Raw genomic sequence first — 20,403 nt, 5'->3', positions numbered from 1 at the left:
CCTTTCCTGTTTGTATCAGGTTGACACAACATCATGTACTGTGCTGTAATGTTCTACGTTCTATGTTCTAACTGGCCAGTTTGGATGAAGGATCATCAACCTGGAAGTTCAGTCTGGTTTTTTTTCCCTCTTTACAGATGCTGCCTGACCATTGAGTATTTCCAGAATAGAACATAAAACATAGAACACTACAGCACAATACAGGCCCTTCAGTCATGATCTTATGCTGACCTTTTAACCTGCTCTGAGATCAATTTAGCCCTTTCCTCCTACATAGACTTCCAATTTTCTATTTACCGTATGCTTATCTAAGATCCTCTTAAATACCTCTAATGTATCTAACGTGCACTCACCAGTCTCTGTGTAAAACACCTACTCTGACATCCTCCCTATACTTTCCTCCAATCACCTTAAAATTATGCTAACTGGTATTAGCTATTTCTGCCCTGGGAAAAAGTCTCTGGCTGTCCTCTTGATTTAGACCTTGTACATCTCTATCATGTCACCTCTCATTCTCCTTCACTCCAAAGAGAAAAGCCTGAGCTCGCTCAACCTATCTTCATAACATAATTGTTGTTCTGCTTTTTTTTGTCAGATTTTGAGCTGCTCGGCCTTCTGATCTCTCCTCTGCCTCTCTGGAACACAGCCCCCAATCCAGACCACTGGGCGTCAGGTATTAGTAGCAAGCTCAGCCATGGCTGGCGCTCACAAAGATGTCCTCCGAGGAAATCTGGTTTTATTGCAGTCATGGTCCACTCCTGGCTATATCTGCTTTCAACTATATGCTGCTCTCTTCTTAGAGCAATGAAAACAAATTCTTACGCCATTCCCGTGTCTCTAATAGATCCAGATAGACCAGTAAAGACCCAGAGAATGGTGCAAAGGTAAAAAATTCCAAAGCATAGACTGCAATGCAGACCTGTAGGATATATAAAGATACCTTAAAATCCCAAAAGACTTATTGAGGCTCAAAGAACTGTTATGGGTTAGAAAAAATCCCATTAAATGGTTGTAAAGAGCTGTATTGAGTTGCAAAGAAACACACTAACCAAAATTAAGACCCACTCATGAGCACAGGCTCCTCTGGTGCACTTACCCCTTTGTAAATATCAACGTTCAGAGTATTGTTATCGATTGGGAAAAGTTGAGAATGTGGACTGTGGCTGGCTGCACACACCTCATGCTGCAGGAGAGAAAAAAGGAGAATGTCAGCCACATTTAGAGACACAGTCTTTCCTCAGGGGCTTTCTCTTTAAAACCACGTGTCATTTTTGTACAACTGTTGGTGACGCTCAGCATGATGACATCGGGCAGGAAACATGTTGCAAAGTGGCACTGAGGACACCAGAGGGGTTTTGGCATTATGGCATCTAAGTGTGATCAAGTCACTTTGGTAAACTGTTACAAATGTAACACTGAGATCCCAGAGTAAATGATATCAGCCATCAACAGACTTATTGTACAGACAATCAGAATCAGGTTTATGATCACTGGCATGTGACGTGAAATTTGTTAACTTAGTAGCAGCAGTTCAAGGCAATGCATAATATAGAAGAGAAAAAAAATAAATAAGTAAATCTTATTCGGTACACTTTATACAGCACACATGAATAGATTAAAAATTGTGCAAAAAACCAGAAATACTATATTTTTAAAAAAGTGAGGTAGTGTCCCCAAAGCTTCAATGTCCATTAAGGAATCAAATGGCAGAGGGGAAGAAGCTGTTCCTGAATCGCTGAGTGTGTGCCTTCAGGCTTCTGTACCTCCTACCTGATGGTAACAGTGAGAAAAGGGCATGCCCTGGGCGCTGGAGTTCTGGAAGTAATTTATTCTGGAGGTAATTACTGTCCACCTCTTGCATTTTGAATTTCAAAAGCATAGTTTATCTAATCCTGAGTATCAGCTCTTCTGCTGGGGGAAGAAGAGTGTTTAGAGTACTGTAAAATCTGGCACTGAGACTCACAGATGGAGCATGGACCAGAGTGAATGAATTGTTTCCTTGCAACACACACACACACACACACACACACACACACACACACACACACGAATCCTGATGAGTTCTGCTGAAGGCTCGGCTCGAAATGTCGACTGTACTCCTTGCCATAGATGCTGCCTGACCTGCTGAGCTCCTCCAGCATCCTGTGTGTGTTGCTTGGATTTCCAGCATCGGCAGATATTCTCAGAATTGTTCCCTTGGCCTGCTTCTGACTGTAGGACACACACAGCCTTTAGCATTGAACTTATCCATGTGTGTATCTTTTGAGAAATCTGAGGACAAATGTTGTCTACCCCCTTGTTACCCCCTCTCTTAGATAGAGCCTTTTTTCCCAGAATTAGAGGGCACAGGTTTACAGTGACAGGGGGGAAGATGTAATAGGAATCTGAGGGGCAACCTTTTCACCCAGAGGGTGGTTCATACAGTATATAGAACGAGCTGCCAGAGGAAGTGGTTGAAGCAGGTACATTTACAACATTTAAAGGGTACTTGGGCAGGTCCATGGATAGGAAAGGTTTAGAGGGATGTGGGAGAAATGTAGGTAAATGGGACTAGCTCAGATGGAAATCTTGGTCAGAACAGACCAGTTGGGCCGAAGGGCCTGTTTCTGTGCTGTATGACTCTGTGAACTATATCAAAAGTACTGTACATAAGGTTATTTGGCAGGACTGGATGACTGGTTGTGAACAAAGATGGCAGAAATCGTCAGTGACTACCTAGCCATAGACCTGCTCAAAACATGGCGCCAGTGTGCAATGACTGGGCACCAGTATATCCAGTTATTTCTCACTCCCACACTTACCACTTGTGCGTTGGTCTGATTATAAAAAGCTTCTGCAAACACCGAGACCACAAAGACATTAATGAGGAAAGACACAAACAAAGCCAGACAGGCTTCGATGAAGAAGTAACGATTCGCCTCCCTCACTTCCTTCTTATTGGCTCGATTCACGTCCCTGGACTGAAGGAGAGAGAGAAAAAGAAAGAGAGAGAGAGAGTAACATCAATTTCAGTTAGTCCCAGAGGTTGACGTTTCTCCCCGATTTTTGCCACCTCAGTGTTTCACACGAACTCAAAGCTTCAATCAGAATCATACTGAAGTTCAAGTTGTCTTTTGTTTTAGCAACACACGGGGGGGGGGTAAAATTTGTGCAGAGCAAGATCCCACCAATAGCACATGGGGGATTGATCTATGGACTTACCTGTCCCCATTATCATTAGCAAAATTTAAAGTAGACAGGTTGGGTATTTGATAATCAAGGAATAGAGGATTATGGGAACTGGCGCAGCTGAGCTGAGGCCTGGGATGGATCATACTCCTATGCTTGCTTTCTTGTGTAATTACAATGAGTTGTTTTTATTTGGGATGTTGAGGATTACATACTTTCCATGGGAAATGCTAGGAAGCCTCGGGTGAGAGCCTTGAACCATCATGTTCTGAGGAAGGCTGGAAATCAGGTAAATTGGCAGCTAAACCTGGCACGATCAGACGATGACCTTTGCCTGATGTTGCTGATTCAGATCAGCTCTGGAGAAAGTCCGAGTGACTAGGGTTAGAGTAGAATACACAAGAAAAGCCATGACCTTCCCTGTCCCAGACTCCTAGCCCCTATCTACCCTCTCCACAGGCAGCTGCTCCAGATGTCACTGAAGCTGTTCCAGAGTAGCGCATGTTAAACGAGGAGACGTTGGCAGTCATGAGGTGCATAAAGGTGGATAAAGCCCCAGGGTCTGATCATATGTGTCTTAGGACATTGTGGAAAGCCAAGAAAGAAATTGCTCAGGCCCTGACAGAGAGATTTGTATCATCTTTTCTTTTTGGAATGAAGGAGGATGAGAGGTGACATGATAGACTTGTACAAGATGATAACAGGCATAGATCAAATGGATAGCCAGAGATTTTTCTCCCAGGGTGGAAATGGCTAATGTCGGGGGCATAATTTTAAGATGATCAGAGGAAAGTATAGGGAGGATGTCAGTGGTAAGCTTTTACACAGAGTGGTGATGTGTAAAGCACCCTGCCGGGCGGGGGTGAACAGTAATAGGGGCAAATACATTAGGGACATTTTAAAAACTCTTAGATAGGCACATGGATGATAGAAAAATGGAGGGTTATGTAGGAGAGAAGCATTAGATTGATCTTAGAGTAGATTAAAAGGTCGGCACAGCATTGTGGGCCAAGTGGCCTGTATTGTGCTATCATGTTCTATGTTCTATCATTAGCCACGGGTGAGGTGCTGCAAGACTCGAGGGTGGCTGATGTTGTTTATGAAGGGCTGCAAGGATAAGCAAGGGAGCTACATGTTGGTGAGTCCAACATCAGTTCTGAGGAAGTTACAGGTGAGGATTCTGAGCAATGGTATCTACCTGCATTTGGAAAGGCAAAGACGGATTAGGGGGAATCAGCATGGATTTGCATGTGGGGAATCAGGTCCTGTGAATTTAATGGAGTTTTTTGAAGAAGTGGTCAAGAAAATTAATGAGGGCAGGGTAGTTGATGTTATCTGCAGGATCTAGATCAACTGGGGAAGTGGGCAAAGGAATGGACAGTGGAACTTAACTCAGACAAGTGCACGGTTAAGTATTTTAGGAAGTTAAATGAGGGCAATAATTACGCAGTAAACAGAGCCCTGGGGAGTGTTGTAAAACAGAAAGACCAAGAGCTACAGGTACATTGTTCCCTGAAAGTGGTTTCCCAGGTTGACAACGTGGTAGAGAAGATGGATGATATTCTTGCCTTCATCCCTGAGGCATCGAATATAGAAGTTGTATGTCATGTTACAGATATATAAGATGTTGGTGAGACCACAGCTGGAACATTGTGTGCAGTTCTGGTCACCATACTACAAGAAAGATGTGATTAAACTGGAGAGAATACAGAAAGGATTCACAATGATGTTGCCACGACTGGAGGGCTTGAGTTATGAGTCTAAAGCCTGATTTATACTTCTGCGTAGCTCGTCTACGCCGTAGCAAGCATGCATTGTTGTGTCTGCGTCGCTCTGCAATTCACCGCCAAAACGCTAGTTGGCGGTGGGGTTTCTATGTCACTGTGTTGAGCTTCTTTGTGAGAGACATGGACGAGGAAATGCATTTCAAATATTTTCGGATGTCAGCAGGTAGAGTTGACAATTTGGTTCATCGTCTCCAACCATTTATTTCACATCAGCGTACAGACATGGCGGAGAAAAGCAACCAGAAATGTGTAAGTGGAAATGTGATGCTGCCAAGCGGACCAATCACAGTTGTTGCGGTCTGTGTCGTCGAGACGCGTGAGTTACTTATTTGGGGAGGTGCACGTCACCCTACGGTGTAGGGTACGCGGTACTTACGGCATAGATTTGACGCAGAAGTATAAGTCAGGCTTAAGTCCCAGAAGGTACAATTCCCCTCTGCTTGCAGTTGATAGCAATGACAGTCATTCAGTCTATCAGTGCTTCAGAACTAGCTTGGGTTGAAACCAATTAAGATAATCATTAAAATGAGGAAATGTGCAACAAGTTATCCATGAATTAATACTCCAAAGCTATGTGGAACATATGTGTAGAGCAGCCTTACGTCAGTGTTCTGTTTGGACACACTGCTCCATGCTCACTGGCTCTGACGGCCACTTACCCTGACCAGAGCAGAGTACAGGTAGATATTGTGAGGCATGATCACGGCGCCAACGATGCCGACTGCCTGCTGCAGCTGCTGGCTTTTACAGCCCTCGCAGCTGGGCACAAACATCCCCCTTAGCAGCTGCCGCTGGTCTGGCTTCACAATTATATACTGCGGACAGAGAGCACAAGAACACAGTCTGTGAGGTGAGTCACTTTACACTCCACCCCCCCCCCCCCGCCACCGGTGTCCCCAGACACAAATGTGCAGTCAATGGAGATCAAAGAATCTATTGCACTCAGTGTTCACAATGTACAGTCAGTGGCCACTTTATTAGGCCCGCCTGCACGTCCGCTCGTTCATGCAAATATGTAATCAACCAATCACGTGGCAGCACCTCAATGTTCTCAATGGCACCATGGTAGTTCAGTTCCGTTACAGCTCGGGGCATCGGAGTTTGGAGTTCAAATACGGTGCAGTCTGTAAGAAGTTTGTACGCTCTCTCCGTGACTATATAGGTTTTCTCCAAAAAATGTATCACTTAGTAGGTTAATTGGACATTGTAAATTGTCCTGAGACTAGGCTAGTGCTTAATAGGTGCTTTTTAAATTTTCAGTTTATTTAGGGATAAAACGTGGTACAGGCCCTTCCAGCCAACAAACCACACCGCCCAGCAACCCACCTATTTAACCCTAGCCTAATCACAGGACAATTTACAATGACCAATTAACCTACTAACTGGGTTGCTGTGTGGTGTGGCTCATTGGTGCGGGAGGACCTGTTCCATGCTATACAGTATCTCTAGCTAAAATTTAAAAATAAGCAGGCAGACATGGTCACGAGGTTCAGTTGTTGTTGAGACTAAATATCAGAATGGGGAAGAAATGTGATCTAAGTGACTTTGACCATGGAATGATTGTTGGTGCCAGACAGTGTGGTTTGAGTATCTCAGAAGCTGCTGATATTCTGGGATTTTCACACACAACGGTTTCAAGTTTACAGAGAATGGCACAAAAAAATAATCATCTAGTGAGTGTCAGTTCTGTGGAAGAAAACGCCTTGTTAATGAGAGAGGTCACAGGAGAATAGCCAGACTGGTTCAAGCTGACAGGAAGGTGACAGTAACACAAATAACCACGTGTTACAACAGTGGTGTGCAAAAGAGCATCTCTGAACACACAACATGTCGAATTTGAAGTGGATGGGGTAAAGCAACAGAAGACCACGAATATGCTCTCAGTGGCCATTTTATTATGTACTGGAGGTACCTAATAAAGTGGCCACTAAACATAGACTCCTCTACACTGGAGAAACCAGATTCAAATCGGGTAATGGCTTTGTGAAGCAGCTGTCACTTTAATTCTCCAACCCATTCCCACTCTGATCCCTCAGTCAGTAGCTTCCTGCACTGTCACGGTGAGACCCAATGCAAGCTTGAGGGACAGGTCTGATCTGTGATTTTACTGAATCTTTCCTTATCCATTGGTACAGCTTGGGCAGATCCCACAGCCCTGCGATAAGCAACACACAACTCAGACAAAGAACAGCATCTGCTTCTAACTAACCCATCTGACTCAGATTTTTCCTTTGTCCTATCAATTCCCCCCGCCCCCAACAACTTTTCTGCAACTTAAGCTAACTTGTTTTCTCTCTCTTCCAGGTCTGATGAACAGTCAGTGATCTGATCCATTAACTGTTTCTTTTTCTGCAGTTGCTGCCTGCCGCTGAGTGCTTCTTTTATCTTCTGTCTTTAGTTATATGAACATACGGAGAGTGTTGAGGAATGTAACTGGGCAACTTTGTTTAAAAATTAATTTACAGGGTGTGAGAGTTACTGGCTATTTATTTCCCTTCTCAAATTACCCCTTGAGAAGGTGGGGGCGAGATGCCTTCTTGAACCGCTGCAGCCCTTCTGGTGAAAGTGCTCCCACAGTGCTGTTGGGGAGGGAGATCCAGGGTTTAAACCCAGTGAGGAAGGAACAAAGATGTGTTCCCAGGTTACATGGAGTGGCATGGTAGTGTAGTGGTTAGCGTAACGCTATCACAGCACCAGTGACCTGGGATCAGTTCCCGCCCCTGTGTAGGGTTGGGCCGGTGCTCCAGTTTCCAGATGTATGGATTAGTAGGTTATTTGGCCACAAGGCTGTAATTGGGTCGCATGGGCTCAGAGGGGCCAGAAAGTTTTGTTATTGAGCTGTATACACCGGAATTTAGAAGGATGAGAGGGGATTTGATTGAAACATTTCAGATTATTAAGGGATTGAACATGCTAGAGGCAGGAAACATGTTCCCGCTGATGGGTGAGTCCAGAACCAGAGGCCACAGTTTAAGAATAAGGGGTAGGCCATTTAGAACGGAGTTGAGGAAAAGCTTTTTCACCCAGAGGGTTGTGGCTCTGTGGAATGCTCTGACCCAGAAGGCTGTGGAGGCCAATTCTCTGGATGCTTTCAAGAAAGAGTTAGATAGAGCTCTTCATGATAGCGGAGTCAAGGGATATGGGGATAAGGCAGGATAAGAGTACTGATTGTGGATGATCAGCCATGATCACAGTGCATGGTGGTGCTGGCTCGAAGGGCTGAGTGGCCTACTCCTGCACCTATTGTCTATTGTCTCTAAATGAATAAGTCAGGCCGGTGTGCGAGCTGAAGGGGAGCCTGCAGGTGGTGGTGTTCTGTTGCACCTGCTGCCCTCGTCCTTCTTGGGAGTGGGATTCATGGCTCTGCACACCCACTAAACTTTACACAGACAGAAACTCAGAGAGACTTGTGCTGATTGATTTGGTTATTCAGCCTGGGCCTAGCAGAATGGAGAAATTTACTTATACAATCATCTTGTACCATTGATTGATTCAACCAATGTTACTGGACTTCAGTCCATTCATGTACAAGAAGAACTTCAGGATACTGAGCATTGGACCCCAGATGGGCTCCTGGAGGCTGAGTCTTGTACTGAAAAACTTTGCAAAGCACTGGGGCAACAAACAAACAGCTGGAGGAACTCAACTGGCTCCAGCACCATCTGTGGGAGGAAAGGAATTGTCCATGTTTTGAGTCGGGGCTCTGCATCAGAGCTTTTGCTCCAGATTCCAGTAGCTGCATTCTCTGGGGCAACACACACAAGACGCTGGAGGAACTCAGCAGACCAGGGGACATCAATGGAAGTGAATAAACAGTCGACGTTTCTGACCGAGATCTTTCTGCCTCCATTAGCAAAACACTGCAATTATGTCAGGCAAATCACAAATGCATAATTGAGTAAGATTTAAAGTATGAAAACAAGTACAAAAAAACAAAAGCAAATCCAAACCTAATATTTTTTCAGCATCACTGGGACTAAGTCCTCCCCAATAGCTCAGTGTGGGAGCACCTTCACCAGAAGGACTGTAATGGTTCAAAGACACAGATCACCCCCATCTTCTAAAGGGATAAATAGGGATGGTCAGTAAAACCATAAGACATAGGAACAGAATTAAGCCATTCAGCCCATCGAGTCTGCTGTACTATACCATCATGGCTGATTTATTTTCTCACCTCAACCTCATTCTCCTGCCTTGTCTCCATAACCTTTGAAACCCTTACAAATCAAGAATCTAGCAACCTCCACTTTAAATATACCCAATGGCTTTCCTTTCTACATCCACTCTATATAGGCTTTTCAATATTCAATAGGTTTCAATAAGATTCCCCCTCATTCTTATAAACTGCAATGAGTACAGGCCAAGAGCCATCAAACACTCCTCATACATTAACCCTTTTATTCTCAGGATCATTCTTGTGAACCTCCTCTGGACCCTCTCCAAAGCCGCCACATCCTTTCTTAGATATGGGGCCTAAAACTGCTCTCATTACAATGCAGTCTGATCAATGCCTTATAAAGTAAATACTGACCTTGGCATTGACACTCAGATCACAGAGAAAAATCAATAAAAATAGTGAAGCAACCACATGGGTATACTAAATTTTTAAAAAATTGTTCAAAGAAACCAACTTACCTCATAGCCAAACGTGACGGCCATAACTGTAATAAGGAACCCGAACAAAGCTTCCAGTTTTCTCAGACCTGAGGAGAAATTGGGCAACTGTTACATTGATCCTTGTCCACTCGTCCCTCTCCACTGATCTCCCTCCTGGCACTTATCCTTGCAAGCAGAACAAGTGCTGCACCTGCCCCTACACTCTCTCCCTCACTATCATTCAGGGCCCCAAACAGTCCGTCCAGGTGAGGCAACACTTCACTTGTGAGTCTTTTGGGATCATCTACTGTATCGAGTGCTCCCGGTGTGGCCTCCTATATATCGATGAGACCTGACATAGGTTGGGAGACTGCTTTGCAGAGCACCTACGCTCCATTCGCCAGAAAAAGCAGGATTTCCCGGTGGCAATTGATTTCAATTCTACCTCCCATTCCCTTCTGACTCTGTCAGTCCATGGCCTCCTCTGCTGCCACACTCAGGCTGGAGGAACAACACCTTATATTCTGTCTGGGTAGCCTCCAACCTGATGACATGAACATTATTTCTCGAACTTATGGGAATTGCCCCCCCCCCACTTTCACCATTCCCCATTCTTGTTTCCCCTCTCACCTCATCTCCTTACCTGCCCATCACCTCTCCCTGGTGCTCCTCCCCCTTCCCTTTCTTCCATGGTCTTCTGTCCTCTCCTATCAGATTCCCATTCTCCAGCCCTTTATCTCTTTCACCAACCAACTTCCCAGCTCTTTACTTCACCTCTCCCCCTCTGCTGGTTTCACCTATCACCTACCACCTTGCACTTCTTCCAGCTCTCCCCCCCCACACCCACCTTCTTACTCTGACCTCATCTGTTTTTCAAGTCCTGATGAAGGGTCTCGGCCTGAAACGTCAACTGCTTATTCATTTCCATAGATGCTGCCTGGCCTGCTGAGTTCCTCCGGCATTTTGTGTGTGTTGCTACATCTGCAGTCTCACCATCTTATACAACTGCAAGAAAAGATGACTGCACATCATCTTTTTCTCAAGGTTGTGGAACCAAAAACTAAAGGGCATAGGTTTAAGTTAAGAGATGAGCAATTTAAATGGGGTTTGATGGGTCCCTTTAATATCTTTCAACTCTGCAAGTGAAACTTCCTCTGGCAGATCATTCCATATACAGAACATCCTCTTTCACACGAAGGATGGTCTGCGTGTGGAATGAGCTGCCAGAGGAGGTGGTAAAGGCAGGTACCATGTGCAGTTAGATCTTCAGTTTAAATTGACCTCATGGTCGCCGCAGACTACAGGAGGAAAAGAGACAAGCTAACCCCTACTGACGTCAATGGACCTGGGGTTGAGAGGGTGAACAGCTTCGAGTTCCTCGGCATACACATCACTGAGGATCTCATGTGGTCTGTACACACCAGCTGTGTTATAAATTACATAATTGCACATCGCATATTTGAATGGAGACGTAACAAAGATTTTTACTCCTCATGTAAGTAACAAAGTCAATTCAATTTAATTCAATTTGTGGGCTGAAGGTCCTGTTCCCATAGTTTACTGTTCTATGTACTAAAAGTACCTGACCCATTCAGAAAAGTCAGCACAGATTCAGATTCATTTATTTATCACATGTACCGTTCATCAAAACATACAGTGAAACACATTGTTTGCCCAAACATTTCCGTTCATTTATCACCGGTGAGCCTGGTCCTGTGCTCTCCTTCTCTATGTTTTGTGTTCTCTTTTCTAACTTCAGTTCTGATGAAGAAACTTTCACCCTTTCTCCCTCCACAGACACTGCCTGACCCTGTTGAGTGCTTCCGGCGTTTTCTATTTTCACGACAGCGTCCTGAATTAGGAGCGTTGCAAATATAAGCACATGATTAGTTTCATGATGCAACCAACCGGACTCACGACTGAGGTGTGGCACCAGTTAGCAAGCTTTCCCCACCCCTGTGGTTCACTTTGCTTTCACTATGCCCACAAGTTTCAGGTGCATCGCTGGTGGAGACATCAGGTAATGGGAGGAGGCGGCTCCGGTTTCCTCCCATATTCCAAAGACGCCCGGGTGAGAGTTAGTAAGTTATGGGCATGCTGTGCTGGCACTGGAAACACGGCAACACTTGTAGGATGCCCCAGCACATTCGTGACGCAAACAATACATTTCATTGTATGTTTCAATGTACTGTACATGTGGCAAATAATGCTAATCTCTTTAAAGGCTACAGGACCAAATACCACCCCAGCTATAGGACAGGACAGCTGTGCTCCAGAAAGAGCTGTGTCTCTGTCCCAGATGTCCCAGTACAGTTACAGTACTGGCATCTACTCAACTATGTGGAGAAGTGTGTTCTGTTCGCAAAAGGGATACATCCAATCTATCTTCAATCAATCTTCAGTGAAGTACAGGAGCTGTTGTTGACAACGGTGTCAGCAGTATTGACTCACGAACAAGCTGCTTATCCTTGCCCAGTTTGGACCACTCATCTCCAGACTTGGCCAGAGCCCAGGTCCAAACACAGACCAAAGAGCTGAACTCCAGAGGTGAGGTGAGAGTGATGCCCCTCAATATCAGGGCAGTGTTTGGCCGAGTGTAACGTCAAGGAGCCCTGTGATACTGAGGTCAGTGGACAAAGGATGGAGTGCAGTGGGTGGAGTCACCACCTTGAACAAAGACTGTTGTGGCTGTTGGAGGTCAATCACACCAGCTGCAGGGGTTCTTCAGGGCAGAGTATCCTGCGCTGAACCATCTTCATCAGGGACCTTCCTCCCGTCATATGGTCAGAAGTGGGGATGGTCACTGATGGGTTCAGTTTCATTCACAGCTTCTCAGCAAATGAAGCAATCCATGTTGGCCCACAGCAAAATTCAGACATGGGCTATAGGTAGCATAAACATTGTGCCACTGATTGGCCATCTCCAACAAGAGAGAGTTGAGCGACCTAGCATTCCAGTCACCAATGACCAGAACCTCAGTGAAAGCAGACACATAAATACCATGGCTACCAGAGCAGGTCAGAGGGTGGGATCCTGTGGTGAGTGACACCCCAAAACCTTTGCACCATCTACGAGGCACAAGTCAGGGGTATGATGGAGCACTCCCCACTGACCTGGGTGCGTGCAGTTCCAGCGACTCTCAAGAGACTCAAGGTTATCCAGAATAAAACAGTTTGCTTGATTGACACCCCATTCCCACCCCCCCTCCTCTAAACATTCCCTCTCTCCATGACCAATAGATAGAGGCTGCAGTGTGAACCCTCTACACTGTGCACAAGCTTGTGACCACCACCACCCAGAAGGACAAAGGCAGTAAGTACACCGCCTGCAGGCTCCATCCGGGCTTGGAAACATACTCCATTCCTTCATCATCACTGGATCTGAACCCTGAACTCCTCCTCTAACAGCACTGTGGTTCACCCCGCCACCTTCTTCAGGACAGCTTGGGATAGGCAATAAATGCTGGCCTTGACAGTGGTGCCTACGTCATCCTGAAATATGAGTAAACCTGTTCGTCAGCCTCTTATTGGTTTTTGTGGATCTAAGCCAATAAACCCGTTCTGCTCATGATGGATCTGGGTGAGTGCACTCGTTCAGCCAAATGGCCAGCACAGTGGCACAGCAGACAGGGCTACTGTCTCCCAGCTCTAGAGCCCTGGCTTCAACCCTGACCCCGGCTGCTCCGGTGTCCTCCCACATGCTAACATCAATCAAGTTGATTGGTTGATTCTGGACAAGTCAGCACGGCTTTGTGCATGGGAAGTTGTGTCTGATAAATCGCTTAGAATTTTTTGGGGCAGCCTGTCCAAGTCACTGCCATCAAAGTCCAATGCAGAGTGTACATGTTGCTACATGTGAGCTTAAACACAATGGGCAATGCACAAAAAATGCTGGACAATAGACAATAGGTGCAGGAGTAGGCCATTCGGCCCTTTGAGCCAGCACTGCTATTCACTGTGATCATGGCTGATCATCCACAATCAGTATCCAGTTCCTGCCTTATCCCCATAACCTTTGATTCCGCTATCTTTCAGAGCTCTATCCATCTCTTTCTTGAAAGCATCCAGAGACTTGGCCTCCACTGCCTTCTGGGGCAGAGCATTCCATACATCCACCACTCTCTGGGTGAAAAAGTTTTTCCTCAACTCCGTTCTAAATGGCCTACCCCTAATTCTTAAACTGTGGCCTCTGGTTCTGGACTCACCCATCAGTGGGAACATGCTTCCTGCCTCCAGCGTGTCCAATCCCTTAATAATCTTATATGTTTCAATCAGATCCCCTCTCATCCTTCTAAATTCCAGTGTATACAAGCCCAGTCGCTCCAATCTTTCAACATATGACAGTCCCGCCATCCCGGGAATTAACCTTGTGAACCTACGCTGCACTCCCTCAATAGCAAGAATGCCCTTCCTCAAATTTGGAGACCAAAACTGCACACAATACTCCAGGTGTGGTCTCACCAGGGCCCTGTGCAGCTGCAGAAGGACCTCTTTGCTCTTATACTCAATTCCCCTTGTTATGAAGGCCAGCATACCATTAGCTTTCTTCACTGCCTGCTGTACTTGCATGCTTGCTTTCAGTGACTGATGTACAAGATCACCTAGATCTCGTTGTACTTCCCCTTTTCCTAACTTGACTCCATTTAGATAATAATCTGCCTTCCTGTTCTTACCACCAAAGTGGATAACCTCACATTTATCCACATTAAACTGCATCTGCCATGCATCCGCCCACTCACCCAGCCTGTCCAAGTCACCCTGCATTCTCATAACATCCTCCTCACATTTCACACTGCCACCCAGCTTTGTGTCATCAGCAAATTTGCTAATGTTACTTTTAATCCCTTCATCTAAATCATTAATATATATTGTAAACAGCTGCGATCCCAGCACTGAACCTTGCGGTACCCCACTGGTCACCGCCTGCCATTCCGAAAGGGACCCGTTAATCGCTACTCTTTGTTTTCTGTCAGCCAGCCAATTTTTAATCCATGTCAGTACTCTGCCCCCAATACCATGTGCCCTAATTTTGCCCACTAATCTCCTATGTGGGACTTTATCAAAGGCTTTCTGAAAGTCCAGGTACACTACATCCACTGGCTCTCCCTTGTCCATTTTCATAGTTACATCCTCAAAAAATTCCAGAAGATTAGTCAAGCTCGATTTCCCCTCCATAAATCCATGCTGACTCGGACCGATCCTGTTACTGCTATCCAGATGTGTCGTAATTTCATCTTTTATAATTGACTCCAGCATCTTTCCCACCACCAACGTCAGGCTAACCAGTCTATAATTCCATGTTTTCTCTCTTCCTCCCTTCTTGAAGAGAGGGACAACATTATCCACCCTCCAATCCACAGGAACTGATCCTGAATCTACAGAACATTGGAAAATGATTACCAATGGGGGAACTCAGCAGGTCAGGCAGCATCTATGGAGGGGATAAAGAGTCGACAAGAGAATAAGAAAGTAGGGGGAGGGGAAGGAGTACAAACTGGCAGATGATAGGTGAGACTAGGGGAGGGGAAAATGATGCGAGAAGCTGAAAGGGGATAAATAGAAGAGATAAAAGGACTAAAGAAGGAATCTGATAAGAAGGACCATAGAAGAAAGGGGAGGAGACGGGCAACCAAAGGGAGGTAATAGACAGGTGGGGAGAAGAGAAGGGGTGAGGGGTGAACCTGAATTCTTCATTCCCCTCTATGGATGCTGCCTGACTTGCTGAGTTCCTCCGGCATTTTGTGTGTGTTGCTCAAGTTATCTGGCGTCTGCAGAAGCTTTGTGTTTACAAACACTATGTGTGCAGTCTCAGAGACCGCCTCTGGAACCTTTTACTCATAACTCTGCAGACCAAGGAGCAAGGAGTCACATGACACTAACACTCAAGCAACAGTAACTATTCAACACTAATATTACACGTTCTGCAAACTTCCTTTGGCAATCTCATACAAATGGCATCAAACTTACCATATTTATCCAAGAAGAGGAAGAGAAATGTGTCTGCAATAGTTATAATTACTCCGCCCCACAGGGGAATCCTAAACAGGGAGACAGCAGATGGTTAGACGAATAGCTCACCCCTCTGTGGCTCAGGCCGCTGACCCCCACCACTAGCACAGCAAAACATGTGAATATCAGCTACATCATGTTTCTTTCCAACAAGTCAAAACTTCGAGCACAGTTACCACAGAAGCTGTTCAGTTTTGGCAACTGCCATACATAACCACACTATTTACAGCTTCGGAGGAAGTTACAGCAATGCCTCATATTTCCCAGAATCATGTGCTATTCCCTGCCTCTGATGATAACATTTCAATCATATTAATCAGAGACTTCAGAGGTGACATTGCTGACAGACTCTGTTACTGAGATTGTGTCAGTGTGGGAGATATTAGGGAGTCTTAGAATTAGTATGGAAGCCAGCCCTTCAACCCAGCTTGTCCATGCCGACTAAGTTGTAGGAAGCTAGAGAAGAAATTATGGAGGCCCTGCACAGATTTTTGCTTTATCTCTGGCTACAGGTGAAGTTCCAGAGGATTGGAGAGTGGCTAATGTGGTACCATGGTTTAAAAAGGGTATCAAAAACAAGCCAAGAAACGGCAGGCCATGAGTCTGACATCAGTGGTGGATACATTGTTGGAGGGGATTCTGAGGGACGGGATCTACCAATATTTAGAGAGTCCAGGTCTGATTCTGGACAAGTCAGCACGGCTTTGTGCATGGGAAGTTGTGTCTGATAAACCTCTTAGAATTTTTTGGGGCAGTAATCAAGAGAGTAGATGAGGGTAGGACTTGGATGTTGCCTATATGGGCTTTAGCAAGGCCTCTGACAAGGTCCCTTATGGCAGACTAGTCTGGAAGGTTAGATCACATGGGATCCAAGGACAGATATCAGATTGGGTTCATAATTGTCTCAGTGGATGGAAGCAGAGGATGATGGATGACGGTGGTTTCTCGGACTGGAGGTCTCTGTCTAGTGATGGTCCACAGGGTTCAGTGCTGGGATCTTTGTGATACTGTGTTTATAAACACGTTGGATAGGAATGTACACAACATGGTGAATAAGTTTGTGATAGTAAGTGGTGTTATAGACAGTGTAGGAGGGTATGAACAATTACAGGGGAATCTTGATCAGTTGGGTAGTGGGCTGAGGATTGACAAATGGCTTTCAATCCTGGTGAATGTGAGGTATTGCATTTTGGAACATCAAACCAGGGTAGGGATTATACAGTGAATGGCAGGACCCTTGCAGTGTTACGGAACAGGGAGATTTTGGAATACAAATGCATAATTCACTAAAATCAGTATCACGGGTACATAGGGTGGTGGAAAAGGCTTTCTGGCAAACTGGACTGTATCAATCAGCGTGCTGAGTACAGGAGTTGTGAAGTTATGCTGTTGTCATACAAGTCATTGGTGAGGCCGCACAGAGTATTGCATCCAGTTTTGGTTGCCTTGCTATAGGAAAGATGTTACTAAACTAGAAAGAGTGAAGAAACAATTTACTAGGACATCTATTTGACTTGAGGGCCTGGATTACTTGGAAAATTTGTGTAGACTGGAATTTAATAAAATGGAACGTAGGAGATTGAGGGGGTGACCTGACAGAGGTGTATTAAATCATGGACGAGTTGAAAGCCCACAGTCTTTTCCCCAGGGAGGGGTACTAAAAACAAAAGGGCATAGTTTAAGATCAGAGATGAGACATTTAAAAGTGACACCAGAGGCAGCTTCTTCACAAAAAGGGTGGTAAGTATTTGGAATGAGCTGCCAGAAATAGTGGTTGAGATGGACACATTAGCAACGTTTAAAAAACATCTAGATAAGTCCATGGATAGGAAAGGTTTAGAGGTTTATGGGCTGATGGGACTAGCTAATAGGTAACACAGCATGGACGAGATGGGCCAAGAGGCCTGTTCCATGATGTGCGACTATTCTATCAGTGTGTTGCTGCAAGACTATTGGTTTGAGACTGCATTGCTCCAAGACTATTTCTGCAAGGCAGCACTGCTACAACACTATCTTGTGTGATGGTTATTCCAAAACGACCATTGCCAGTAATGCAATGCCGTGAGACTTGTTCTGTGAAACTTTTGCTGCAAGGGTAGTAGTATTGCTAGGGTACTGCACTGCCATGAGGCTCCCAAAGCAAGGCTGCATTGTTTTAAGACTAGTAGTACTGTAATGTATTGTTTTAACCGTATATGACTGAGACTATTACCGCAACCCTGTATAACTACAAGACTGCTTGCTGTGAAATATTACTTTGAGCTTTCCTTGCTGCAAGGCTGCACTCCAGCATGACACTGCTGTAGGGTTATACTCTTCTGAGACTGCAATAGTGAGACTGTTGCTGCAAAATTGCCCCACTGCCAGACTATTTATAAATGACTATCTAACCATTACCAAGATTACAGTACTGCAGATATTACTGCGAGCATGTGTTGCTGCAAAAACATTGCACAAGACTATTGCTACGTTTCTGCTTTGCTGAAACTATGCTGCAGACCTATTACTATAAGATTCTATTGCTATAAGATATTGCGTGAGACTGCATTTTTGCAAAATTGCATTGGCGCAAAGACTGTATATTATGTCAAGGCCATACTGCAGCATTATTATTACTGCAGTGATACAAGAGGGTATTGCGATAAGACTATCATTGCAAAACTGCGTTGGTCAGAGACTACAACGCTGCCTGAAATATTGCATTGGTGTGAGAATATTATGACGAGACAATGGCTGCAAGATGCAAGTTGTGAAACAATTGCTGCATGGCTGTATTGCCGCAAGAAGATTGCTGCTCTGGATTGTTGTAGGACTGCATTAGAGTGAGACTGTACTGTTGAGGCATCGTTAATATGGGAGGAAGGCTGTACTGGGAAGATTGAATTATGAGGGAGGTTTTTTTTACTGGGAGATGGTTTACAGGGAACTTGCAATGCAATTTAATATAGGACAGATACAAAAGCACAGTGTTGCTTCCTGACAACTGCAGAAATCCGGCTTGAATCCTGACCTCAGATACTGCCTATGTGGAGTCTGCACGTTCCCCATGTGACCACATGGGTTTCCCGGGCACTCCAGTTTCCTCCCACATCCCAAAGACGTGCAGTTTAGTAGGTTAATTGGGCACTATAAATTGTCCCCAGTGTGTGGGTGAGGGTAGAACCTGGGGAGAGTTGATGTGAATGTGGAGAGAATAAAAAGTGGTATTAATGTAGGATTGGTGTAAAATGGTTTGTTGTTGTTGTTGGGCTGAAGGACTGTATCTCTCTGTGCCTCCTTGAATCTGAGACAATGAGACTGTCACTTTCCTGGGAAATTTTACTGTTGGGTGAAATGGATGAAGGTCTATTAGTGGTGAGAATCCAATTACTGGAGTCACTATTGGTCCTGGAGGCATAGTGATGATCACAGTGCTCTACAGCACAGAATTGTTTGGGAAGAACCCATGTTAATCAAGTGTCTGTTACTGGGTCAGAGCCTTATATTCAGAGAAGGTCTGTGACTGGGGGGACAGTGGGAGTCATCAAAGGGCTGGAGTCTGTGAACGAGAGGAATAGTCAAAAGGTGGAGAGATTACACACTGTGGGATGATACGATGGCACTGTAACATGGAAGCAGTAGTGTTATAGAAAGATGCATTCAGGAGGGAGACTACTACATTGTTGGTAGGACAGCTTTCCTCCTTTGTGTGCGTTTCCACTTACTGGGTGGATCAGACGTTGAAACCTAATGGTGCTGGGGTCATTATCCAGAACGTCAATGTACCCCTTGCTGAAGTCAGTGAACGGATGAGCACGCTTTGTGCAAATCAGTCCCAGTATTTAATGTCGCAAACATGAGAAAACCTGCAGATGCTGGAAATTCAAGCAACACACACAAAATGCTGGTGAACGCAGCAGGCCAGGCAGCATCTATAGGAAGAAGTACAGTCGACGTTTCGGGCTGAGACCCTTCGTCAGGACTAACAAAAAAAGATAGTAAGAGATTTGAAAGTGGGAGGGGGAGGGGGAGATCCAAAATGATAGGAGAAGACAGGAGGGGGAGGGATGGAGCCAAGAGCTGGACAGGTGATTGGCAAAAGGGATACAGAGCTGGAGAAGGAGGAGGATCATGGGGATGGGAGGCCTAGGGAGAAAGAATGGGGGAAGGGAGCCCAGAGGAAGATGGAGAGCAAGCAAGGAGTGATTGTGAGAGGGACAGAGAGAGAAAAAAGAAAGAGGGGAAAAAAGGGGGGGAATAATAAATAAATAAGGGATGGGGTAAGAAGGGGAGGAGGGGCATTAACGGAAGTTTGAGAAGTCAATGTTCAAGCCATCAGGTTGGAGGCTACCCAGATGGAATATAAGGTGTTGTTCCTCCAACCTGAGTGTGGCTTCATCTCGACAGTAGAGGAGGCCATGGATTGACATATCAGAATGGGAATGGAACGTGGATCTCCCCCTCCCCCTCCCTTTCAAATCTCTTCTTTCAGTTAGTCCTGACGAAGGGTCTCGGCCCGAAATGTCGACTGTACCTCTTCCTATAGATGCTGCCTGGCTTGCTGTGTTCGCCAGCAACTTTGATGTGTGTTGCCAGTATTTAATGTGAAATTTGGGTGAATAAGAAATGCACACAGCGGACAGCCAAAATGTGCCAATCAATACCAAATACAGATCAAAGTGGCTGCACCCTACCTTCCGATAGACAGCAGGTTCAGAGCGATGGCCGATCCAATCACTTCCTGCATGTCCGAACCGATGATTGCCAGTTCCACCATCAGCCAGAGCAAAATCCGAGGGAACTGGAACATTCACAAGGTGGTAAGTGTTAGTCCTGAGCCAGGGCCTGGCGGTCTGATACAGCTG

At 45.3% G+C, this 20,403-nt stretch overlaps 1 protein-coding gene across 3 annotated transcripts in view; it reads right to left on the bottom strand.

Moving 5' to 3' along the window:
• LOC140191369 (natural resistance-associated macrophage protein 2-like) overlaps positions 1-20,403 on the bottom strand; it is a 69,488-nt gene that overhangs the window by 23,591 nt on the left and 25,494 nt on the right. For 2 of the 3 annotated variants that reach the window (XM_072248720.1, XM_072248719.1), the window contains 6 exons: positions 20,233-20,339; positions 15,518-15,588; positions 9,591-9,658; positions 5,615-5,770; positions 2,802-2,960; positions 1,097-1,183 (listed from right to left, as the gene is read on the bottom strand). In XM_072248720.1, coding sequence (XP_072104821.1) covers positions 1,097-1,183; positions 2,802-2,960; positions 5,615-5,770; positions 9,591-9,658; positions 15,518-15,588; positions 20,233-20,339 — 648 coding nt within the window. The remainder of the gene's footprint in view (positions 1-1,096; positions 1,184-2,801; positions 2,961-5,614; positions 5,771-9,590; positions 9,659-15,517; positions 15,589-20,232; positions 20,340-20,403) is intronic. The other variant, XM_072248721.1, reaches the window with a different exon arrangement.

This window comes from Mobula birostris, chromosome X (genome assembly GCF_030028105.1).
Source record: "Mobula birostris isolate sMobBir1 chromosome X, sMobBir1.hap1, whole genome shotgun sequence".
Taxonomy (NCBI): Eukaryota; Metazoa; Chordata; class Chondrichthyes; order Myliobatiformes; family Myliobatidae; genus Mobula; species Mobula birostris.
This window is presented reverse-complemented; position numbering and strand designations above follow the sequence as displayed.